At 43.9% G+C, this 26613-nt stretch overlaps 1 protein-coding gene across 5 annotated transcripts in view; it reads left to right on the top strand.

Annotated features, from left to right (window-relative positions):
* Positions 1 to 26613, top strand: part of CNOT6L (CCR4-NOT transcription complex subunit 6 like) — a 188195-nt gene that overhangs the window by 37455 nt on the left and 124127 nt on the right. For 2 of the 5 annotated variants that reach the window (XM_033963321.1, XM_033963330.1), the window contains exon 2: positions 17223 to 17351. The exons of 2 other annotated variants lie outside the window; for them this stretch is intronic. In XM_033963321.1, coding sequence (XP_033819212.1) covers positions 17323 to 17351 — 29 coding nt within the window. In that variant the 5' untranslated portion in view covers positions 17223 to 17322. Of the gene's footprint in view, positions 1 to 17222; positions 17352 to 17761; positions 17784 to 26613 lie in introns of those variants that run through there. One more of the 5 variants, XM_033963368.1, reaches the window with a different exon arrangement.

The following is a 26613-nucleotide window of genomic DNA, read 5'->3' as shown; positions in this document are numbered from 1 at the left end:
GATTCACAATAGCTACTAACGATAGATTCTAGCAGCTAACGATAGGAGCTAGATTCACTAACAATAGCGATTCTCTTGCCGATTTTCCAACAGCGATTCACTATTAAGTTTGCATGCAAATGATTTGCACGGAGGTGCAAATCATTTGCATGCAAACCCACTGACTCAGTCGCTCAGTGAGCGATTGACACAATGCAGAGCCCTAACAGTAGTGACAGAGAAAGCAGCCTCTTGTCACTGCTGTCAGGTCTTCTGCATTTTTTTTAATGGAACAGATATTATGTCCCATTAAAAAAGCTTCCCCTCTCCCCCAAGCTAGCACTCCTGAACCACCGCCCCCACCTCCCACAAACTCCAAAAAGATTGCAGGAGGGATGCCCACTCCCTCCTGCCTGGAAAGACCTCCCCCTCCCCACAAAGAAAATGGCAGGAGGGATGCCTACTCCCCCATCCCCCTCCAGGCCCCCGTACCTTGATGTTGGGAGCAGGAGGTACTGAAAAGACCTCATGCTCCTGCTCCTCCATGACGACCCTCTCCAGTGCATCATGTGATGCATGGGGAGGGGCCTAAGGCTCTGATTGGCTCAGATGCCTCCTGAGGTATTTGAGCCAATCAGGGACTTCCTTAGGAAGGAGCCTAAGGAAGTCCCTGATTGGCTAAAACAAATGGTCAATCAGGGACTTCCTTAAGCTCCTTCCTAAGGAAGTCCCTGATTGGTTCAGACACCAAAGGCCTCAGACATCTCAGCCTCAGACTGCCTTTCCAAGAGGATCTTCTCACACAGGGACCGGTCCCTTTAAAAGGGGAATAGAGAATAACACCATCTCTCTTTTTTCACAAAAATAAGTCATTCCCTTGTTACGTCTTATGAGAAACAGCGGTATTAGACTAAGTGGACTCATTATGCTTTATTATCCCAAAGAAATAGCATGGCAGAATTGGCAGCAACAGGAAGAGGGTGGAGTTTGGAAGAGGTTAAGGGGTTCTTGGTTTGGTTTTCCTCTTGGTTCAGCTACTAAGCTCTAGCTTTCCGTTCTAATTCCCAGCACTACTCTGCTACTCATTCATAAAGGCTAACTTTTGGGGTCTATGACTTGTATGGCTGTGTAGGACACTATGAATGATGGGATACTGTTATAGTGATGTGACTCCCCCATATCCTTCCATATAATGTGGGCCAGAGCAGGGAGATAATGGTGCTGGGCAGAGAATGGAGGAAAAAGAAGGGGCATTGTGCCAAAGTTGATACTGCCAAATGATGTGCCAGTTTCCAAGGCACCATAGTCAATTCTAACTCGACTCCCAAAGCCAACCATTTACTCTATGACTGCTAGAGCAGTGTTCTTCAACCGCCGGTCTGCAGAAATTTCCTGCCGGTCTGTGGCCGGAACATGCCTCAGGCCTAAGGAGATCAGTGCACAAAGCTGCGGGCGGTGGCTCCTACGCGCGCGTCCTGCGCCTGAACCGGCAGCCTTCTCGCTGATGTCACAACATTGGAGGAAAAGCTTCCGGATAATGCGCGGGACGCTCAAGGAGCTGCTGCACGTGGCTTTGTGCACTGATCTCCTCAGGCCTAAGGCACGTTCCGGCCGTGGACCGGCAGTGAGGAAGAGGGAGCCGGCCGCAGGCATCATAAAACAGCCAGCTGGGAGCGCTGGTATGTTTCTTGCAGAGGGGGAGGAAAACAAGAAAGACAGCTGGCTTTCTCAAGGTGTTGTTTATAAACAAGAGATAGCAGGAAACCCAGTCTCGCCCAACTGTCGTGATGAAGGGATGGCACATGAAGGGAGGGCGACAACAAAGGTAGGGTGAATAATTTTATTTTCAATTTAGTGATTGAATTGTCAATTTTGAGAATTTTCATCTGCTGTCTATATTTTGCACTGTTCAGGAAGAAATGTATTTGTTTCTTTTTCTCTGGGGTTGTACTGCATGCAGAGTCTTGAATATTAGGGTTTCGTTTGAATATATTAGCAATTTTAGTTTGTGGTTCTATATTTACATAGGGATAATTTGTTCTGGTAGGAATGAATGTTGAGAAGCATACAGTCTGCTTTGTGTAGTTTAATTTTGTGGTTAAGCATTATGTGTTGTTAATTAGATTATATTGTGTGTATATATGAAAAATGAATGGAAAAAATAGTGTTACAATTCGTACTATTATGGGGGCGGGGTCTGACCCACAACTTAGCCCAGTGTTCTTCAACCACCGGTCCACAAAATAATTATTTTGTTTCTGCAGGTCCATAGGTGTAAAAAGGTTGAAGAACACTGTGCTAGAGGATTAGCAGGTGGGTTGGCACACAGTGGTTTGTGAATGCATGCTCAGCATATTATGGGGATTTTCAGTCTGACGGTAGGAAGCACCACATGCAAATATGGTCCTAGGGGCTGTGCAGCAACTGATTGCTAAGCTTCCAAGTTTTGTGCATGGAGGTGGTGGAGCAGCTCATAGAGTATTTCTGGATGTGGAACTGCTATTTTATTTCAGTCTGAATTTTAGATATGAATGATGTCTGGGGCTCTGGGAAGGGGGAGTAGAAAGGATGGGGATAAAAATTTTGAAATGTGCAATGAAGCTGCTTAGGAGGTATGAGGGATGGATGAACCTAGCCTGAAGGGGAGGGGCACAGGCCAAGGTGGAGTGAGAGGGAACCTAATGGGTTGAGGAATTAGTAGGGGCAAGGCAAGTCAGGTCAGGAGGAAGTAGAGAGAAGTATAGAATAATGGGCATGGAGTAGGCATGGTGAGGGGTATTAAGCATTCTATCTCCCCCCAAAAGTCAAACTGCATTGGGAAAAAAGTGAAGGAAAAACATAATAAGATGATGATGAGGAAGATATTAAAGCAGGGAAGGACTGAGAAAGAAGTGGGTATGGAGAGAGAAAAGAAAGTGTATGGTATGCACAGGTTAATAATAATAATAATAATAATAACTTTATTTTTGTATCCCGCCATACCCGGAAGAGTTCTAGGCGGTTCACATCAATTAAACAAGGTTACAAGTGGTTTACAGCAGTTGAGCGGGGTTATGAGCGGTTCAATAACAAATTGATCAAAGTTGCCAGGGGGGGGGGGGTGAGGGAAGGATGTAGAGGGGAGAGTGGGTGTTAGATAGAAGGGGCGTTGGGATCCTGGTCTTGGAAGAGGCGGGTTTTGAGTAGTTTTCTAAAGCCGAGGTAGTTGGGGGCCTTGAGGGCCATTTGGGATAACCATGGGTTTAGCTTAGTGGCTTGGAAGGCGAGGGTTTTGTCGAGGAATCTTTTAGAGTGGCAGAGTTTAAGGGAGGGGTAGGCGAATAGTTGGATTCTGCGGGAGTCCTTGATGCTGTGATTTAGGGCGAAGTGAGGGATGATGTAGCTTGGGGATAAACCAAATACTGTTTTATAGCAGAAGCAGGCGAATTTGAATAGGACTCTGGATTCTAATGGCAGCCAATGGAGTTTGTGGTAGAAAGGGGTGATGTGTTCCCATTTTTTCAGGCCGAATATGAGGCGGACAGCAGTGTTCTGGATCATTTTGAGTCTCCTGATGGTTTTTTTTGTGGAGCTTAAGTAAATGATATTGCAGTAGTCCAATATGCTGAGGATGGAGGATTGTACTAGCAGGCGGAATGAAGTTTCGTCAAAGTATTTTTTTATGGTGCGGAGTTTCCAAAGCACCGAGATACTTTTTCTGACGGTATTGTCCGTGTGTTTGTCGAGGGATAGATGTTTGTCTAGTGTGACGCCGAGTATTTTTAGGTTGTGTTCAAGGGGGAAAACGGATCCTTTTATTTGAATTGTGGTGTCTTTGATTTTATCTTTGGGGGTTGCTAGGAAGAATTTTGTTTTATCCGGGTTTAGTTTTAGTCTGTATGATAGGGAGGGAAGAGTGACTATTGAGGACTGGCTGTGAGAGGGAGAATGGAAGATTAGGTGTTTTTTAAAAAATTCTTTATTCATTTTTAAAACTTTCAATAAGTGCAACATAAAATACAATCATTTTACACTTCAACTTCACTTAATATACCATCAAAATCTAGTACGCAACAAATATCCTTTCCCCCCCCTTATATCTAACAATTGTTCTAAGCATATGAAAACATAAAGTATCCCCACCTCCCTCCCCACCCTGGATGTATATGAACGTAGGGAAAAAATAATATTCATTCTGTACAATATTTTAATGGCTCCCAAACATCCCTAAATTTCTTAAAATGCCCCTGCTGTATGGTTTTTACCCGTTCCATTTTAAAAATTTGGTATGACGAATTCCACCAAAAATTATAATTCAGCCGATCCCAATTTTTCCAGTTTTTCATAATTTGCTGTACGGCAACCCCTGAGCAATATATTATTATTATTAGAAGAGATTTGACTCTTATCTCTCATGAAAGTTCCAAATAGCACAGTGTCATATGATAATGCCACCGGAATTTCCAGTAGATTATTCACCAAATGGATTTCCTTAAACTAAGTATCAATGGACAATAGAATATTAAATGATCTAATGTCCCAACTTTGAAATGACAGTGCCAGCATCTATTAGACTTAGAGCTGTCTAATTTCTGTAAACAAATTGGGGTCCAAACTGCTCTGTGTAACAAAAAAAAACCAAGTTTGTCTCATAGATGCCGACACCGTACATCTCATCCTCCAAGCCCAAATTTGTGGCCATTGAGACGCAGTAATTTGATGCTTTATCTCAATGCTCCAAATGTCACGCAGATCAGTCTTTGGTTTCTTATTCAAAAATCCAGATATTAATTTATATCACTGAGCGACCTGGTGTCCCAGGAAGTCCATCTGAAAACATAAGACCTGATTAGTTAGATTTTTTCCATTCAGGGAACCCTTCCTGAATGGCCTACTTCAACTGCAACCATCTATAATTTTGTGATTTGTTAAGACCAAATTTGTGTTGCAATCATGAAAAGTCAAGCAGCTTACCCTCTGAAATAACATCATCCAAAGTACGTATACCTGCCTTCAAAAAAGATTAGGTTTTCATCTTTGATAATCTTCTTTCTGTTATTCCCTACAGTATTCAGTATGGTAGGTGTTCAATCCCTTTCCGCAATTTGGGAGTTGCAGAAATCCTAACACTTTTCTGATCATGTGCGCCTCCTACCTAAGAGAGAGTTAGAGCCCCCTACAGTTTAGTCCCAAAGCCAAGAAACATACCGGAACAAATCCATGACAAAAAAAGGGGGCATGAGGGAACCTGCCCAGTAATGCAAACAAATTTCTGTTGTGGGCTACTTTGCAAAACATGAAAACAAGTAATAAACAAGCAAAAGGCAACACAAAAACATTGAAGAACAATGTAGAACTAACCTGCTGTGTGCAGCGAGCACCCACATGACGCAGCCTTCGGTAATATGCATACTCACAGAAGAGCGAACATCCCACAGGACTCATCTACTGGCTAGAAGATCCTGAAGCCTGTAAGGAGAATAACCGAGGCCAAAGAAAGCAGGTGATTCAGAACAACTGAGCTTACAGGGGAGACGGTGGACTGTACTGAATCTTCTAGGGACTAACAGAGAGAAGATTATTGAAGGTGAAAACCTAATCTTCCATTCTGTTATGTCCCTTCCAGATTCTGTACGCTCGGAGATGTACCAGAGCAATGGCAGCGTCTAGGGAGGGAGAGAAGAGACTGTTCGCAACATCGAGGTCCCAAAAATGTCTTCGGAGTGAGCTGCCACATCCACCCGGAAAACCGAGTAAAGGTGTGAAGAGAGGACTAAGTAGGTGCGCTGTAAATTTCATCGGGATGAATTGTGTGAGACTCCGTTCATGAAGCAGCAACACTTCTAGTCGAGTGGGCCTTAAGGGAAAACTTTCGGCTGCTTGCTACAGGTGACATAAGTTGTGGAAATGGCCAAACGAATCCAATGAGCGATCAAGGTCTTAGACACCGACCTACCACACCAAGGCAGGGCAGTCAGGACAATGAGGGATCAGACAGCTGAAAATCATTAGTCCTCTCCCCCCAAAAATGGAGTAAGACTCTCTTGATGTCCGATTTGCATAAAATCTGATCCTTTCTCTCCAAGCCTATGGAATGAAACACAGGGAAACGAACTTCTTGGTTGACATGGAAAAGCGGAGACCACCTTCGATAGAAAGGAAGGTACAGTACGGAGAACTACTGCGTCCGTAAGTCGGAGAAAGGGTTCCCTGCATGAAAGAGCTTGAAGCTCCAAAATATGCTATGCTGAGACAATGGCGACCAGAAAGACAGTCCTGATCGTCAGATCCAGAAGAGAAGCAATCTTCAGTGGCTGGAATGGGGTTTCCACAAGGCCCTGCAGGACGATGGTAAGATTCCACTCAGGGTAAGGATAACGCATGGGAGATTGCAAGCGAAGTGCCCTTCTCAGAAACCTGGTCACATTGGGATGGGCAGGAAGGAAACTAGAATCCCTGCATATCCAGAAGCACGAAAGGCCTGCTATCTGAACTTTAAGGGAGGCCACTGCGAAACCCTTATCTAAGCCTGCTTGAAGAAAAGTCTGGACCACAGAAATGGGAGCCTGCTTAGGCTCCCCTTGGTCCTTAGCACACCACTGTTGGAAATCCTTCCAGGCCTTGGCATAAGAAGCCATAGTAGAAGGTTTCTTGGCCTTCAAAAGCATCGAGATATCACATCTGAATAACCTCATCTCACCAAGGCTGCATGCTTAAGACCAAAGCGCTTCTTCATGGACACTGGTCCCTGACTTAGAAGGTTGCGGTGAAGAGGGAGTTCGAGCTTCCTATCTCACTGAAGACAGACGAGATCCACATACCACGGACAACGAGGCCAGTCTGGAGCAACTAGAATCATGAGGCTGGGATATGTCACTATCTGGCAGATGACTTGCCCAACCAGAGGTCATGGAGGGAACACATAAAGGATCTCGTAAGATGTCCAGCCCTAAGATTCCGCACTCTGTTCTTTGACTGAAGAAGGGCCTGACCTAGTTCTCTGCTGAAGCCCTCAAGTCCATCAGGGGCTGACCTCAGTGCTGTATGATCAGATGGAATGCTTTCCGCGAGAGAGACCATTCTCCCGGGCCCAGGACTTATCGACTAGGAGTCTGCCAGTACGTTGTCAACTCCAGCCACATGCGCTGCCAAGAGAGACAGAAGATGTAACTTCGCCCAGCGAAACAGCATGCAGGCTTCCTGACCCAAAGGAGTGCTTCTTGTGACCCCTTGACGATTGACATATGCCACCGACATGACTATGTCTGAGAACACTTGCACCACCTTTCCTTCCAGAGTGGGCTGGAGAGCGAGCAACGCCAGCCAAATCGCCCGAAGTTCCAGATGATTGATCAACCAATGCCTCTGATGTGGAGTCCACTGTCCATGAAGAGAGTGGTCCCCACTATGAGCACTCCAACTCGACAGGCTAGCATCCATCATAAGAGTGATCCACTCTGAGATCCGAATGGGCTTGCCCTGGCGGAGATCCTCCCCCTGAAGCCACCAGTGCAGATTGCTGCAAGCTGGATGATGATGCAAAGACCACTGAGAGAGGAAGGACTCCTGTAGTGGGTCCATATGTGTTCTGGCCCAGGGGACTGCCTTCAAGGAGGCTGCCATGGACCTCAGCACCTGGAGATAATGCCAGGCTGTGAATGCTGGAAGGATCAGGAGATTTCCAATCTGCTGCTGAAGTTATTGCCTTTGTGGCTCAGGAAGAAATACACAACCCTGCTGGGTTGAAAGAGAAGGCCCAGATATTCCAAGGTCTGTGATGGCGTCAACTAGCTCTTCTTGAAGTTGACAATCCAACCTAAGCGCTGTAGTAGAGACACCACCATTTCCACCACACGTTTGCACTTGTGTCGAGACGGAGCACGGATCAACCAGTCGTCTAAGTAAGGATGGACCTGGACACCCTGCCTGTGGAAAAAAGTCATTACAACACCATCACCTTGGTGAAAGTGTGGGAAGCTCTCGCGAGCCCAAAGGGAAGAGCCGCAAACGGGAAATACTGTTGCAGAACATGGAAATGCAGAAACCTGCGATGCTCTGGAAAGATTGGAATATGGAGGTAAGCTTCCTTGAGATCCAAGGACACCAGAAACTCCCCTGGAAAGACAGCAGCAATGACTGCACACGGTGTCCATTTGGAATTGAGAAATCCGCAGTTAGTGATTGACCGACTAGAGATCCAGAATAAGTCTCCAGTCCTCTGAGCAATTCTTTGGCATGATGAAGTATAAGGGTTATCTGCCTAAGCCCATTTTGTGTTCTGAAAATGGGTTCTATCGCTTGGATGCCCAAGATACGCCGCAGGGTAGCATGGATCTTTGACTCCTCTGGCCAACCTGCTGGTGAATCCAGAAACAAATTCGGAGGCAGGCAAAAGAAGTCTATCTTGTGCCCCTCCCGAATGATGTCTAGTCCCCACTGATCCAAGGATAGTCGAGCCCACTCTCAGTAAAAAGGAGAGAGCCGGCCCCTGACATGAGGAAGCACTGCCTGACTTCTGGCATCAGAGTAATAGCTGCCTGGGAGTAGTAGCTGCCTGGGATCTGGATGTCTGAGGTTGGCTGGAATTGGAATTGTTGTAATGAGGGCGGTATCCCTGGGAATATCTTTGGGAGGAAGAGCCCGAGGATCCCTGACGAAATTTGCAGGAGGGCCAAAAAGTACTACAATTCCCTCCCGAAGTCCGGCAAGACTTGTTCACAGAGAGAGACTTAGGCGGTAATCAGCGACACTGGCCATGAGGTCATCCAGACCTTCCCAAAAATAAACTGACCCTTGAAAGGGAGGCTGAATAAAGTGGCTGGGAGGCAGCACCCCCAGCCCAGTGACGGATCCAAAGAGTCCAGCTTGCAGATACTGCATAAGCTGAGACTTTACGAAGAACTCAGATGAGATCATAAAGGGCGTCTGCCACATAATCTACACAGGCCAGCACTAGCTAGGAACAGGCACCCACTTCCGCAGAAGGCACACTGCAATCTCGTGCAACAAGCATGGGCTGCAAAGGAGGCTGCCGCTGCCGCCTTGATACTAGAAGAAGCCACTTCAAAAGGCTTTTTCAATATAAAGTCCACAAGCACTATTCCTCCGTCGCTAGAAAGGGCCATGTGGATTCTACTGTAGGTTGCTCAAAAAACTGCTGTAAAGCAGGAACTGGCGTATTAATCTGAGACATGGCTTTAGAGAGCCGGAAAAAGCATCTGGGGTATCCCAGTGTTCCATAACCAGATGAAGAAGCTGTGGATGAGATGGAAAAAAGGAGGACAGCACATTAGAACGGTCATGACCAAATACTGTGACGTGGAAGTTGGAGATTCCAATTTGAGCTTTTTTAGAACATCAGCAATAAAATGATGGACAGAGATATTCTTAAACAGTCTGCGGACTTGAGGTCCTCACCCAAATCTGGACTCTCAGGGCAAGCATGCTGATTCGTTCCGGCAAGGGCAGCAGCAGGATCCAAAATAGAAACAGTGTCAGGAGACAGAAGAGGCATAAAATCTGAATGTCATCTAATGCAGTTGAGCTCTGTCATAGCCAGACGAGAAGGCTCCTGAACAGGGATTTCTGCCACTGGTACAACTGGCTCAGAAGAAACTGATGTGCCCGCCGGCTGGGTCCAAAGCATACGTTTTCCAAAGGAGACGAATAGTCTAGAGAAAAGTCACACCCCAAATGATTTTTAACAAAATTGAAGGGTTTTGAGGCAGAAATAAAACTTTGAAAAAAAGATAGATAAAAATTCAAGATGGCCACTGCCAATGAATTCGTACCAAAAACGGCAAAAATAAAGAAATTCCGAAAATAGAAAATAGCAATTTGCGATTTGGGGAGGTGAGAGACCTGAATCCTACCCTTAGAAATTCTAAAAAATGAGCTTTACCGCATTCCACAAACTATCCCCGAAGCTCCCATAGGAAATAATGGAGGTATACTTACAGTCTGTATAGTGCCTGTCTGTTAACTCTGTTATACTGCAGCTGAATGGAGGAAAGGATTTTTCTGCCTCAGAAACTGCTCCAAATGACCAAACTTAAAGATCTTTGGACTGCCAGTTGGACGGATTCCAACTGTAACCTTGGCCCCCACGAAACCACTCCACATGACCAAAGACGAATGCAACCTGTGCCCTGAAACCCGGAGGGACTTTTACTCAGGATGCATACAGCTTGTGTTTAATCCCTTGACAAGGTCAGAGGGCAAGCAGATTCCCAGGGGAACGGACCACGAGTCCAAGAAGGGTGGCACACAGGGTCACCGAAGTTTCTCTGAATCAGCAGTCCGGCTCTGCGGGACTGCATCTTTTCCTTTTACAGAGGACCTCTGCAAAGGGGTTTCTGCAAAGGAGTCTCACTGCACTGAAGCCACAAAAAAAAACAAACTTTAAGCGAAAAAAATAAAAAGATGCAAAGCAGAAAACCTGCATGGATTGCTTGCAGAAATTGAAACTGTAGGGGGCTCTCTAACTCTCTAAGGTAAGAGGAGCACATGCTCAGAAAAGTGTTTTGATTTCTGCAACTCCCGGATTGCAGGAAAGGATTGAACACCTAGCGTACTGAATCTGGAAGGGACATAACAGATTATGGTTTGTATAGATGGGCCAAAGTAAACTGGAAGGTACAGCTTGAGTGCCTTGTAGGTGGGCTGGGAGTAGGATGGTAAACTGTGGTGATGAAGAGAGACTGGTGGAACTTGCAGTGTTACTCCCAGCATTTGTTTTACTCACAAGACCTCCCTTTGTGGCACCTTCCACTGTGATCTTCATTTAAAGACAGCCTGACCAGTTGTGTTGACACCCCACCATGCTTTAATTTCCTTTGCATAAAACCTTGGTATGCGAGCTTAATTCGTTCTGAAAACATGCTTGTAATCCAAAACACTCTTATATCAAAGTGAATTTCCCCATAAAAAATAATGGAAACTCCACAACCCAAAAACTTTAATACAAAATACTGTATGTACTCGTATTGCAAGACCTTGCTTGTATATCAAGTTAAAATTTAATAAAATGTTTTGCTTCTTCCAAAACACTTGCATACCAAGTTACTTGCAATCCAAGGTTTTACTGTATGTGGATATGGTAATTTGTGACAAGTTGAGCACCCCCAATCATTTTGAAAAGTTGCCTCCAATGATCCCTGATGCTGGTTCCCTAGGGGAGAGCTCAATACAGCTTCTGTAGGGAGCTCTGACTAGCTAACCACTTACTTGTAGCAGTATAGGGTTCAGTTGTCTTGCCTGATGAAAGTCAGGAGGAAGCTGTGTTCTTAGCAGCTGCTGTTTCTGAAGAATGTGGACTTGGAGCCCTTGAATTGAGTAACGTTGACTAATGAGGCCATTCATTCTGACTGGAGAGCCGATGGGGTCTATAACAGTTGGTAGGATGCAATTGGTAGTAAGACAATTGGTAGAACAAACTGCTGGTTTTATTAAAAAGTGAATTTAATAAAGTGTTTACTCAGTTTATAATTCAAGACAAATTGTAAGCAATTAAACTACATGCTTCAAAACACCTAAACACTTAATTTTCCTTAAAAGTTGATTGTAATATCTAATTTTTTTAATAAGGGAATTTAGTAACAGATTTATATAATAAAAGCTTTTAGAAAAGTTGCTGTGACAAAAGACTTTTTTAAAATCAAAAATCAAACCAATTGTAGTATCCTATCAACACCTCTACTATTGCATCCAACATTTCTCCCTCTCTTGTCCCCCGGATCTTGTGCAGCACATTTCTCCCTCTCATTTCTGTCTTCCCCATGCATTTGTACCTCACTCTTCTCCCACCTCCAACAATTTATCTCTTTCTTCCTTTCCTCTCTCTCACTCACACACCCATGCCGAACAGTTCTCCCTTTCCATTCCCTCCCTTACTTTAGCATCTCTTTCCCTCCTTCATTCCCAAGTTTGAGCCCCCCCCTCCCTCTTTAAATTCTTTATTACAAGTTCACGATCCCTTCCTTCCATGTCCCAAGTTTGTGCTCCCCCTACCACTAGTGTGTATCTCTCTGCATAGGCCTACTCTTTCTCTTCCTCCTCCTTTCCAGCTCTAAGTCGGTCAGTGTAGGCAGACTCCTTCTCTTCCTCCTCCTCCTTGCCAGCTCTAAGACGGTCAGCATAGGCTGACTCCTTCTCTTCCTCATTCTTCCTTCCAGGTGCACCACTTCACAAATCCACGGGCAGCGACTGACCCAGAAGCCTTTCATCTGATGTCGGAGTGTTCCTGTGATGTCAGAGGAAAGGCTTCCGGGTCAGCTGCTGCCCATGGTTTTGTGAAGAAGTGCACCTAGAAGGGAGAAGGAGTAGGCATATGCGGACCTTATATTCGGCAAGAAGGAGGAGGAAGAGAAGTAGTAGGCCTATGCGGACCTCCAGCCAGAGGTACACACCAAAGAGAGGGGGGGGGCCTCCCTTCCCATTTTGACAATTGGTTGATGTAGGATAATTGGGTATGAGAATTGGAAGGATGACAATTGATAGTATGACAGTTCATAGGAAAGCTACTAAATGGTGCGTAGTCTTCGTCATAAGGCGTATGGAGACAGACTTAATGATCTCAATATATATATTTTGGAGAAAAGGTGGGAAAGGGGAGTTATGATAGAGACTTTTAAATACCTACATGGCATAAATACACATGAGTCGAGTCTCTTTCATTTGAAAAGAAGCTCTGGAATGAGAGGGCAAAGGATGAAGTTAAAGAGGTGATAGGCTCAGGAGTAATCTAAGGAAATACTTTTTTACAGAAAGGGTGGTAGATGCGTGGAACAGTCTCCCAGAAGAGGTGGTGGAGACAGAGACTGTCTGAATTTAAGAGAGCCTGGGATAGGCACATGGGATCTCTTAAAGAGAGGAAGAGCTAATGGTTACTGCAGATAGGCAGACTGGATGGGCCATGTGGCCTTTATCTGCCATCATGTTTCTATGTCTTCCTATGAATTGTTGTTCTACCAATTGCCTTCCTACCAATTGTCAGGATTCCGATCCCATGGTCCAGTTCCAATGGTGTAAGATCATTGGTTGAGGCCAGGCCAGGTCAATCAAAAGGCTTGAAGCAAGTGCATTTTGCTGGCATTAGAGTATTTATAGAGTATTTCTGTTCGATCCCACTTTTTTCTCTTTTCAGCCTGTTTTTTGCATGGCCTAGAATAGACCACAATTAAGTGCTAAGAAACATTTTAATTTACATAGGTTGGTTATCCTGTAAATAAGATCCATCTGCGTTCTGGCAGTCTGGAACTATACAACCCTGCCACAGAGCTGGGTAATATTGTGCTCAAAATATCAGCTTTCTTTGGGTTTCATTTTAATTGTTTCCTCTTTCAGTTTTGTGCTAGATTTTGATTTCTTAATTTTACTAAAATTCTGCAATCTTTTTTTTAAATTAAATTCTTCCTTAAAAAAATGCACTCAATTCCTGTTTTCACTTTTCAGCTGTTTCTCTGGTATTCACAAGTGTCCTGGCTATAAGACCAGCAGAACGATGCATGGATTTATGTAAATTTAGAAGGGAGTAGTTAAAACACTTTAAACACACTGCCTATGATAGATCTTAAATCAGGATAGTAAGGTTTGACAGGCTGTCAAAGTCTGTCCTAAGACACAACTGCTGTGCTTGCATGTATGTGATTTTTATGTAGAAGGGGGAGATTGTTGTTACTGTGACCAGCTTTGCTGTCATTCTTTGTTAAATAATTTAAAGTAGATTTTGTCTTCTGCCACCAAGATCTAAATTTGGGATGGTAATGGAAAGGAAATGCTTTAATAATGGAGGTTTCATTGCGGATATACAGGAGTCCATACTTGAGCTATTAATTCCCATTTCCTGCAAACTCCAGAAGGATATCCCTTTAAGAACTTGAGAACTCCTCATCTTCTGCAGTGGTACACAGCACCCTCCTCAGTTATTTCTTCTGCAAGTGAACTCAGAAGATGTGTTTTGCTCTGCTATTTTTTTCTTTATTGTTTCGCTGTGCATGGTTCCTTCTTTCTTCCGAAGGTAGTTTCCGCCTTCCATGTTAATTGGGAGCTTTGTCTGCCCTTCTTTCAGCCTACAAGTTCGGCCACACAAGATAAACTTTTACACAAACTGGATGTATGCAAAACCTGGCCATCTACCTGGAGAGGACTAATGACTGATTATCTTCTTGTAATGACTATTCACTGGAGACGGGATGGGGTAGGCCAGTTTCCAAGGCAACCATTGCCAGATGAATCCGTATTCCTACATTTCCACCAGGAAGCAGCTGCCTGTTTCCCCAGCAGTGCATTCCACCAGAGATTTAGCGACAACCTGGGCAGAATCCCAGGCTGTTTCACCTAAGAACATAAGAATAGCATGGGTAGCCTGTTTCTCACGGTGGCCAATCCAGGTCCCTAGTACCTAGCCAAAACCCAAGGAATAGCAACATTCCATGCTACCGATCCAGGGCAAGCAGTGGCTTTCCCCATGTCTTTCTCAATAACAGACTATGGACTTTTCCTCCAGGAAATTGTCCAAACCTTTCTTAAAATCTGATGAAATCTGCAGAGCTGCTACTTGGGCTACTCTTCACATTTTTACAAAGTTCTATAGAGTGGGTGTGGCGGCTCGAGAGGATGCTGCTTTTAGGTCCTTGGTATTATGCACAGACTCATCTTTGGTACGTCAGCTCAAGTATGGACTCCTGTATATCTGCAACAAAACGACAGATTAAGTTCTTACCTTGGTAATCTGGGGTTTGTTAGGATACACAGGAGTCAATACTGCCCTTCTTGTATGGTCTTGTTTTGATGCACCTGATTTCTACCTCAGACATCGCCAGTGTCTGTCTCGGGACCTCTGCTATTATATCTAAGGTATCTGGGGTTACCTGTTATCTTTCCTTCTAGGAGGATCCCATATTCCTGCTAGTTACCCTTAGCAGGCTAGATCGGAGTTACTAAAGCAGATGTTTGTTCTCTGTTTACTTGTTAAATGTTTATTGATTGTTGTCCTATTTTCTAAGTTTCAGAGCAGAGCAGAATGTGTTTCTTGCCGGGGATGTTCCCCTTGCTTCTCCTTCTCTTTTCTAATGTTTTAGTGGAGTTCGATTTCTTTGGTACCAACTGAGGAGGGTGCTGTGCAGAAGGGGAAGAGTTCTCAAGTTCTTAAAGAGATATCCTTCAAGGGAAATGGGAATCTACAGCTTGAGTATAGACTCCTGTATATCCTAACAGAAGTCAGATTACCGAAGTAAGAACCTAATCTGTCGTTCAACTTTTTCTGAATTTCTAAAATATGAGGGGCGTTCAATAATTTAACTACCATAGTAAGAAAGAAAAGAGTTTTCAAAAATGTTTGTTTCATTTCTCAATATAGTCCCCTGATAGCTCCATATTCTTCATGCACTTTTCCTGTAATGACTTTAACCCCTTTGAAAAGAATTTTGTTTGACCTTCAAGCCAGGACGTCGTAGCTTCCTTGACGTCTTCATCACTTAAAAACCGCTGTCTACTGAGAGGTTTCTTCAAAATTCGGAACAGGAAATAATCTGAGGGAGCCAGGTCAGGACTGTTGGGTGCTTTGTTCAGCTGCTGAAACCCACATTCTCGGATGGCAGCCTGCGATTGTCATGATGTGCACCGGTGCATTGTTGTGAAGAAGCAGCATGCCTGTTGTAAGTTTTCCTCGTCTTTTCTCCTTGATTGACTCTGCAATCAATGTGTTGTCGTAACTCTCCCCGGTTATGGTTGTCATGGACTCCAGAAGCAAAAGTCCTTCATCATCCCAGAAGACAGTTGCCATGATTTTGCCTGCATATTTTCTGTCTTGGAACTTTTTTAGGATGGGGGAGGACTTGTGCTTCCATTGCATTGACTCAGTTTTGGACTCAGAATCTCTGTGATAGATCCAATCATCTCGAGTCACCAAACAATGAAAAAAATTCACTTGGTCTTCATGGAGCATCTCCAAGTTCTCCTGACAGCACTGTAGCCTTGTGGCCTTCTGACATGGTGTCAGCATTCTTGGAACCCTTGGACATGCCCAATTGTTCATGAATTATTTTCCCCTGCTGAGATGCTGATTTGTTCAGTGATTTGGGAAACCTTAATTCGTCTGTCTGACAAAATTAAACCCTTGACTTTCTTGCACATTTCTGTGGAAGTTGTTTCCACAGGCTGTCCAGGGTCATCTTCAATGGACTCTCTATGCCACTTAAACTGCTTGCTCCAAAATGTTACTTTGCAGGATGATGGGGCAGACTCGCCATAAACTGCAGTCATGCATTCATGGATCTATTTTGGCTTTTACCTTCTTTTGTGAGAAATGTTATCACTGAACAGTACTCCAAATCTAGCAGTTTCTTACTTGATTCGCATGAGTACTCTCCTGACATCCTGTCTCCTCTAATGTTAGACTCGCGCTGAGCAGCAACTGTGCATGAGTAACCCTGAGACAGGTCACAACATGCACAGACTTGTTTCAACACGCTTGTTACCTTTCTTTCATACTCAGGTAGATAAATTATTGAACACCCTCGTAAGCCTGGGCTATGTATTCTGAAGAGAGGCTGCCTGCTTAAATTGTGTGCATTTGGTTTGTTTTCCCAGTAACAGGCATAAGTGTGTACTCCCTGAAGGAAAAGGGTAGCATCTGTTTCTCAAGGGCTCCAAACTAGTAAGGTTTTTCAGGACCACACAGTCTCTATATAAACTGAATCATTAATTGATAGTCATGGAATATATATTTTTTCAACTCTTCTGGATGTTCATTGTGAATATTCTGAAAACTACGGTAGCTCAGTTTGTGTCCCTTGGACTGGCTTTGTGACACGCCTCATAATGATATGACTGATTTAATATCTTTTGCCTTCCTGCTTTAAGTTCTAGACTATGCTTAGTCAGATGCCATCATCTCTGGCACTGGCAAATCAAGTGACATTTCAAGTCAGACCAGAGTAATGACCTTGATTTCTCAGACAGAAGGGGGAAAAAAGCAAGCTTGTCTTGGCAGTGGGAATATTTCTGTATTGCAGTCACTACTAACTGTTGTCAACCTCTACCCCAAAGCCCTAAATACTACATCTGTTTTCAGGTGGGTTGTGCACTTGGTTGTAATGGTTCTGTTCCCTGTGGAAATCTTAGAGCATTCCTGCTATAGCTTGCTGATGGTTTGTAAAACCTGTCAGATGCCCTTGAAAAGGGGAAGCGGGGAGAGGAAGAATACCTGGCTAGGGTGTGAATAATAGCAAAACACGTTAACAATTCATGTTTTGGGATTTCAGGTGTCATGAATGCTGCTTTGCTGTGTCCCACCCCAGCTGGCCAAGGGTGTAGGAAAATGCTCAAGAATGGAACTCCAGGTTTCCTGCATGACAACCACAAATGCTTAATTTTAGACTTGCCCCAGCCAGGTGCGTTTGATAATGCAGTTGATGCGTGCTTACAGCTGAGATTCTAAAACAGGGGTGGAGAAGCTATGGAGTGTGGCTCAGTCTTGTCTGGAAAAACCATTGGACCCTGAAACAGCTTTTTGCAGCAGGCACACTTGCTCTCCTTCCAGTTTCAGTGGCTCCTTCCTGCCTTGGAATAAAGTGGTTGCAGAGGAAGTGGAACAAGAGCTCCAGCTGCAACGGACACTGGAGCCGTTGTAGAAAGCTACCTGAAGCAAAACTGTAGAGTTCATGTGAAAGTTAATGGCTGAGCAGTGCAAAAAAGGGCTGAGTGCTGATGTTTTAACTTGCGCAGTAAGCATGACCGCACACTGCATTAAAATGAATGGGAATACAATCATTACCAACTTTGCAGTAATACAGAGAAGAAATAGGTTTTGACTTGCACACAAGGTGATTCTTTCTTTTTTTCAACAAGTTCAGGGGCAGCATAGTTGATTGAGTGGCTAGCAGAATACCTTTAACCCCAACCCAATCCCCCTGCCCGATAGCTTTTTACATTGGTCCTTAGTGTCTAGTGGGCCTCTCCCCTCCCAATCCACCTGACTTGACCCCCCTGACCCCCAATTTCAAAAAAATTCCCTGGTGCTTAGTGCCTCATCTTCTTTTTCAGACTTAAATTCAAATCCCTGGAGTCTAGGTTGCCCTTTTACCCACTCTCAGAAGACCCTTGTCCCAAGGCATATTTTAAAAGAGGCAGGAGCGATGCACATGTGCTCGTGCTTCTAGCATTGCTATCTTAAAAATTGGCAGCACCTGACCACATGGTGCATTCTGGGATGAACCAGTCAGGCTAAGTCTACCAAATAAGGGATTTTTCCCTTATGTGACAGTTTGTGTGCAGACTGCCAAATAAGGCAAAAATTCCCTTATGTGGTAGAATTACCACGCAGTACATCCTAGGATGCATTGCACGGGGTTAGGCACTGCCATTTTTCAAGATTGTGCCGCTGGAGGTAGGAGTTGAGTATTGCTCCTGCTTGAGGGGTAAATACAGGAAGCAACTGCAGGCTGTAATGCATGGTTAATGAGGGGTAGGTGGAAAAGTTAACCAATGAATGCTGCAGCAGTAAGTTGAGCAGGGAAGTTAGCTCACCATTAAATGCAAGAGAATTATTCTTAAAGTCAGTATAAGGGAGGGCTTGGGAAAGGATTTTATTGTCGGTAGGGAGTTGGGTTGGTCAGGGAAGGGGAGTTGCCATTAGACACCAGAGATTTTGGGGAGTCATATCAGGGGGTGTATGTGTATACATATTTTGCCAGTGGCCTTTCTTTTTTGTTTTTTTAAACGTGCCCGTTCCTTTTCGTGCCTGAGCCAGTCACTTACTCACATACTGACAGGAATGCAGACACAGGGTCATTTTCCATTGAGCTGCAGATAACTGCCTTGATTTTAATGTAGCAGTAATTTGCATGCTGCATCCTATGGATTATGTTTTGTGGAAAGCTTGTGGTAGAAACCATTCAGTCAGTAGCTGTACCATACTGCTTTTTGCATCAACCCTTGTCTCTCCTCCCCTCTCACTGGAATGTAAATGTTCATGGTGGGAGCTGGCAGCAGTTAGTGGCTTCCATTGTCTGCTTTAGTCTTTGTTGACCTGCATGCCCTGCTATCGCTGGAGTCTTAAGGGGTACTTTAACAGCTGGAAAAACTGGGAATGAGAGAAACAGGAGAGGGGTAAAGGCACAGCTAGGACCAGGAGAAAAGGATGTGGGGAAATTTTAATACTGGACAGGGGCAGGGAAGGGACATTGATTCTGGAGCTGGAGGGAGGGGAAAGAAATGGGGAAACTAGTGCCGGATAGGGAGGCACAGAGGGAAGAATATCACCAAAATAAGCCTCAAACAAAATAATAAAGGAAGGAAGCAGAAAAAAAGGGGGAAAGCATCCATTACCAAAAGAAACTAAAAAAAACAAGCAAAATTTTAGGGCCTCCTGCTCATGAAATCTTTTGGAGAGGGTCCTTTCCTCTCTTCCCCCAAAGTAAACTGCTTTTGCAGTCCTTCAAGGGGCTGATAATTGACCGGTAAAAGTGGCTATTCATTTTAAGTTTCCTTCATAACTATTTTAGAGGTTTAGCTTTTTTGAGGCTTCCTAAACATTAGAGGCACAGAGAGGAATATTTTCTTCAACTGTTAACCTTGTGTTAAAGTGTCTACTTACCCTGCTGCTGTTAAGTAGGTGGGGACAGGGGCATAGTAAGGGAAGGGGGGGGTCAGGGTAGGTGGACCACCCCGGGCGCTGGCACCTCTCTTCCTCCCCCCTCCAAACTTCTTCCCAGAGCCAGCGCAGGCAGCAAGTTGGAGATGTTGCTCGCACCAGGGAAGCTAAACAGGTCTGGAGGAAAGGAAAGGGGATGCATGTGCAACAAGGGGGTAGAGGAGTGGAGGGGGCGGAGAAGAGGGGGAGGGGGCATCCCCCCCAGGTGTCTCCCATCCTCGCTACGCCAATGGGTGGGGAGGGACATATCTTGCGGTAGAGAGGACTCTGATTTGCTCCTGGACTCAGACGCATGAAGAGTAAAGATGGTGCAGGAAAATCAGTCATCTTGCAGGATTGACAGGATTCTTTTCCACAGGATGAAGATTATTTCCAATATGCAGGGCCTTCTCAAGATGCAGTTCTCTGTTTTTGCAAACGTGATCAGTGTAACTCGTCTGCAGAATCAATCTTGCCAGGAGCCTCTTTCTTGTGAGGCAGTTGAGTGACGGTTTCATAGTATGTTACCCCTCTTCCTAGGTGCTTTGGACAGAGGAAGAGAGACTTAGCTTGGGTCCAAGTGTCCTATGCTCAGAAATTAGACCCATTTTCACTTTTGAAAGCAAAATTGGAGGTATCAGAACTTTAGCATGCTAATATTTTGTTACAGGAGAGTAAGATCAACCAGGTTAAGAAATTTTGTCAGTGACCGATCAGCAGTACGAAACAAGTGTGTTAATGTGACCACTAATTACACAGTTGTAAAGGTCAATGATAACTAGAGGTCATAGGGTGTTCATCAAACCCTGTAGTAATTTTGCTTTTTGAAGAGGTTTGTGCTGGAAGGAAAAAAAACATGTTTGTGTGGAAAGTCCTCCCCCCACCCCCCACTTGCAAAATTATTAAGTAAGTGACTCCCTCCTTGACAATTACATGGAATAGTGAAAGATGGGGAGAATTTTTTTTTCCATTGAAAAGAACATGTATAAAATGTAACAGAATCAAATTTATAGCTGAGCTTGACATTGCCTTTCTCATTTCTGATTTGTGTGTATATGAATACTGTAGAAATTGTGCATGTGAACAGAGAATGCCTACTCCTGAGGAACATTTGGGCACAAATATTCAAAATTCTGTGCACAAGATGCATATTTGGAAAAAAACACTATTGTTGTAAGTTATCCTAAATTCCAGTCCAATATTTTCTTTTATTATTTTGTTCTAACAGTGGTGCTGTCAAGAACATGAGAGTTGCCATACTGCAGGGGTGTCAAAGTCCCTCCTTGAGGGCTGCAATTCAGTCAGGTTTTCAGGATTTCCCCAATGAATATGCATGAGATCGAAAGCTTACAACGAAAGCAGTGCATGCAAATAGATCTCATGCATATTCATTGGGGAAATTCTGAAAACCCGACTGGATTGCGGCCCTCGAGGAGGGACTTTGATACCCCTGCCATAATGGGACAGACTCAAGGTCCATCAAGCCCAGTATCCTGTTTCCAACAGTGACCAAACCAGGTCAAAAATACTTGACAAGATCCCAAGGAGAGAAAGCAGATTTATGCTGCTTATCCTAAGAATAAGCAGTGGATTTCCCCAAGTCATCTTAATAATAGATTATGGACTTCTCTTTTAGAGAATTATCCAAGCCTTTTTAAAACCCTGCTAAGCTGACTGCTTTCACTATATTCTTTGGCAACAAATTCCAGAGTTTTATTACCTGTTGAATGAAGAAATACTTTTTGGAAAGGATAAATAAGCGATTCACATCTACTTGTTCCACTCTACTCAGTATTTTATAGACCTCTATCATATCTCCCCTGAGCTGTTTCTTCTCCAGGCTGCCTTCTCATTTTATTCTTCACTTACCCCATTTTAAACACATCCTGCTGCCATGGGTCCAAGTCTCACAAAAAGAGCTGCAAAACCATGTGCTCTTAGATGAGTTGGTGTGGCAGTTAGCAGGTCATTGGGACCTCTTCTCCCTCTCCGCACAGCACAAGAGGCTGCATCAGTGATATTCATGCCATAGGGGTTGGGGAGGGGAAGGAATGCGGATATTGAAAGGGGATGTGCTTGGAATTAGGTTGGTAAAAACCAAAATAGGTGGGAAGAGAAAAAAGAATGGGGCCCAAAATATTAACCCTTGTCTTCTACAAGTCCAGATGGGTCCAGTTCCAATCTGCTGTAGGTGGAACAGGGCAGGACAAAGTTTTTTTTGGAGGACTGATCAATTGCATGTTGAGGACTCCACTCATAGTGTTGATACTTAATGTAAGCTTCTAATATTATTGGCTCTTTTGTCAATCGGCATATTGGCTTCTCTTCCTTTCCAGACTTCTGTCACAGGTTAGGGACAGTCTCTTCTGCTTCTCCCTCTCTCAATGACAGACACCAGCTCTGGGTGGTAGAGCACCCTCAATATTCTTTCCAGCACTGCCAGAAATCAGAGCTGAAATCTTTCTAATGTAGAGCAACAGGAGAGAAAACAAGAAGAAAAGCTGCAGAGTTGCCAGATGGCAAAAAAGTTTCCATCCAAACTCATGGCAAAAAGTAGCCCAACATGCTCAGAATAGCCCAAAAAATAGCCCAAACAATTGCTGCTGGAAAATGCTTCATACAAATGCAAATGTTTATTTATACACTGCACATATCCCAAACAGTCCATAATGGTGTACAAAAGACCAAAACCCAAGTACAAAACATTCAGAAAAAAACCCACAATAAAAACAAGCATTTAACATAAAAGTCCTTCCCAAAATTAAAAGCTCTTCAAACGTCTGGACATAACGAGTGCAAAACAGCAGCAGATTAATTTTACCAGTGTTAAGTTTAGACTTGAACGTAATAGCCCACCGCTCAATCTTCAGAAAATAGTGAAACCTGTGGCAATTCACCGTCTGATATTGACTCAGTAAGGACATAGCACCATGAATCAACAAAAGGTTTATGAATGAGTAAAAAGGTTTAAAGCGGGAAGAACAGGCATAACCGACGAAGGCCATTCTAGTTGCCCATCAACATCGCGTGTACAAGAGCACGCTGACTGGACGGATGCCTTGATTAAGAAGACCAACAGATAACGGTGTCTCAATTGGCTGCAAGTTTGGATATCGGTTATGGATCTGACTTGGGATACAGGGAAGTCTGTGCACAACGGTTTCCCAAACAGCTTACTGATCTGCACAAGCAATAGTGTGTGGAGGTTGCGACCCAGTTCCTGAGATGGGATGAAGAATTGTCACCAGTGACGAGACATGGGTGCATCACTGTGACCCAGAGAACAAAAGACACAGCATAATGGAGTAAAGGAAGTGGTGCTTGTCTGGCTTTGGGAGCAGTTGAAAAACTTCTCTGCAGGAATGCAGAAGCTAATTGAACAATACAACAAATGCATCGTCTTACATAGGGACTGAGATAAAAAGGCTGCTTTGCTGACCTCATTGGAATAACTACAAGACGGCATTGTATCTTCCAAAACAGACAATATTTGTTTATTGTTAGTAGAAAAACTATAAGTATTACAGCAGCAAAGACATATCTAAAAAAAATGTATTGTCAGTTCAGAATATGCAATGGAGAGAAGAATTTGCACTCATATGCTTAGCAGGGGGCTAGCAGTTCCCCGTAGCATAAGTAAGTGAATCTCTCTGGCTTTTTCTAGAATGTACGTGGTTTTTATACAGAGCAATTCTTCCTTTGTCCCAAGAAAGTCCATCCCCGAATTCTGGTTATGTAATTCCCTATTGGTACATAAAAATAATGTACAGCTAACTCTTCCCTATCGTCCACGCCTCTCTCTCACCTCCACCCCCCCCCCCAGTAAAAGGGGGGCCTTACAGAAACAGAGAACTGTTGCTGAACGTCCTTCTTTCAGCACGTAGACATACAGCTGCTAATTAGAGGTGTTATTGTGCATATTCGAGCTGGTGTCCTTGTAAGATGAAAAGTTGGCAAAGATGACCTTTCAGCAATCCAGCTGTCTGGTTCCCATAACTTGGTTGGGAGACAGGAAACCCATGGTTTGGTACCAAGTTCTTTCATCTCGTTACACCCACATGAGCAGAGCTCCTTGCTCATTATAAACGATGTATGGCTTTCTTGGGTGTCTGGCATATGAAGTTTATGAAGTCATATAGCAGTGATAACAGGTCAGCATAACCTTGAAGGGATGATATTCTCCCAGCAGGGAAACCAGAACATCATTGTTAGCATTGCAAACAGGCTGAAGCAAGGTACAGGCTGGGCTTGGCTATGGGAAAATATGTCTGTAGTTTCCAGCATAGTGTCCAGTATACACAAGTGAAAATCTAGGTCTGTAGAGTCCAGTTGAATCCTCCAGATGTCCAGTATATACATGTCAGGACTATGTGGGAAAATGATATGATCAGTTGCTCACAGTTACTTCTATTAAAGCCATTAAATATATTTTGCCTTTACTTTTTGATTTACCCTCATAGAATATGGGGGTTATTGTCCAAACTGAGCACTGATAAATACGTCTAGTGAAGGGGACATCAGAACACAAATCTCTATCTATAACAAAGAAGCGCTCTACTTCAGTCCACATTTAATCTGTGTTGTAACAGCTTTCGAACTGCAAAAAAACATTTCTGTCATTCATATCCAAACAAAGCAATGGAAAAAAGTTCAGCAGGGACCTGTACAAGATAATAATAATAATAATAACTTTATTCTTATATACTGCCAACAATCTTGCGACTTCTAGGCGGTTCACAACAAAGAGAAACTGTACAGACAGCGACTTACAGAGTATAGCTGAGAACATCAGATAGTAACAACAGTGATAATAATAGCAACAGTTTATATACTGCAGGACCGTGAAGTTCCGTGCGATTTACAGTGAATTAGAGACATTCCATAAATTGAATGGAGCAATCATAGTTAGAGATCAGAGGTTAACAGTTTACAAGATCAGATCTGGGTGGGATTACGAAGGGGGCTATTGTCCAGAATCATTACCTAGGTATTTCGAGAACAGGAATGTTTTTAGGTGTTTTCTAAATTCACCATAGTTGTTTGTGTGTGTAATTAGTTTTTCTAAGTCTTTGCCCCATAAGGCTGCTTGATTCGATAGAAGTTGTTGATGGTAGCTCTTATATTTGCATCCTCTAGCCGGTGGGGAAACGAATTTCAGGTGTGTTCTTCTCTCTGTTGGTTGAGAATGAGAAGAGGTCTGTTATGTATTTAGGGGCTAGGCCAGATAATACCTTGAAGCAGAGACATCCCAGCTTGAACTTCGTACGTGCCTCCATTGGCAGCCAGTGCAGGAGTCGGTAGGAAGGGGTTATGTGATCGGACTTCTGCAGCCTGAAAATCATATGCAAGGCTGGTTTTTGATATGCTGGGGCCCAGGTCAGAAATTAAGGAGGGGGCCCCTGATCCTCTCTTCTCTCTGTACTTCCCCCCCCCCCAATTTCCTCACCTCCCATTACTACCATACATAACCCACCCACCCCCATATCCCCACCACACATAAAACAACTTGAAATTACTTCTTTACATACAAACACAGAAAGACTTTTACCAAAGGATCACAAATAGAAATTGAACTGGGAACCCCAAAAAATTAAGCTCAGCAAGTATTACAACACTGGAGAAATAAAAACAGATATGCACTTCTTTCTGTACTGAACATACAGGGATCCTAGGCCCAGGTCCACCTGAAATTAGCCATTTCCCTTGCTGTGGCTGGTGGGGATCCCAAAACCCTGCCAGTCTGGAAGCAATAATCTCCAAGCTCTGTAGCTAGCGGCAGTGTCTCTGAGCTGTCACAAGCTGTAGAGCTTGAAGAGATCTGGCCGCTGAACTAGAGAAAGAGGTCTTCTTCAGCCGGCAGGGCTTTGGGAAACCCACCAACTTAGGTATTTATATTTTGCATTTGGGTAGGAGGCATGGGGCATGGCGGGAAGAAAATTTAGTGCCTGACATTTTATTGGACTAATACATTTCTCAGTTAGCTTTCAGAGGTCTAAACCTCTTTCTTCAGGTCAGTAAAGTATACTGCTTACACTAGTATCCCTGTCCTGACCTAAGGAAAGGGGGTATTGGTCTCTGAATTAGTCAAAAATGTGTTAAAATTAGTCCAGTAAAAAGGATCACCTTATTTCCTTTTTCTATTTATAAATGTTTATCAGCACAGCTACAATACAACTTTGTCCTAAAGCAAAAAAATAAATAAAATAAATAGAAAATGTGTTCTACCTTTGTTGTCTGGTTTCTGCTTTCCTCATATTCTCAGCATTCTGTTCCTTGCATCCACTGTCTGTCCTCTCTGCCTCTTCCATATGGCATCTGATCACTTTCTATGCCTTTTCCAGAAACTGTCTGCCTTTCCCTTCCATCTCTCCCTCCCTATTGGTCTGGCATCCATCTTCTTTCCTCCACTCCCCCCATGGTGTGGCATCTGTCTTCTTCCCTTCCATCTCTCCCTCCCTCCCAGCAGATTTTAGCATATCTCTCTCCTCCTTTCCTCCCCTCAGATCTGATTTCTGTCTTCTTCCCTTACCCCCATGCTCTGGCATCTCTCCGTCTCCTCTCCCTTCCCCTTCTTCTCTGGTCTTTCTTCTCAATTTATTTTCTGCCTCTGTGTAGATTAAATTCTTTCTTACTATCCAGATTTCAATTTCCCTCTTTTCATTGTGTCTACCTATAGCTTGTCACCTCTTTCCCTCACCCCTTCCAGTATCTAACTATATTCTCTTCCCCAATCCAGCATGTGCCCTTTATTCTCTCTCCCCCCACTTCTATCCAGCATCTGCCCCCTCTCACTCTCCTCCAACTTCCATCTAGTATCTACCTCCATTCCTCACCACTTCTATTCAGTGTGTACTCACCGCTATCTCTTTCTCTCCCATTCAGCATCTGCTCTCCTCTCTCACCCCCCTCCCTTGCATCCAGCATCTGTCCCCCTCATTTTCCACAAAATAAACCTAAAGCACCACTCAACCTCTTCTTCTTGTTGGGCCATCTCCCTCCTTTCCCCTCAACTTTGTGGATGC

This window comes from Geotrypetes seraphini, chromosome 1, assembly GCF_902459505.1.
Source record: "Geotrypetes seraphini chromosome 1, aGeoSer1.1, whole genome shotgun sequence".
NCBI lineage: Eukaryota > Metazoa > Chordata > Amphibia > Gymnophiona > Dermophiidae > Geotrypetes > Geotrypetes seraphini.
The sequence above is the reverse complement of the archived record's forward strand: the minus strand, read 5'-3'. Positions and strand labels throughout refer to the sequence as shown.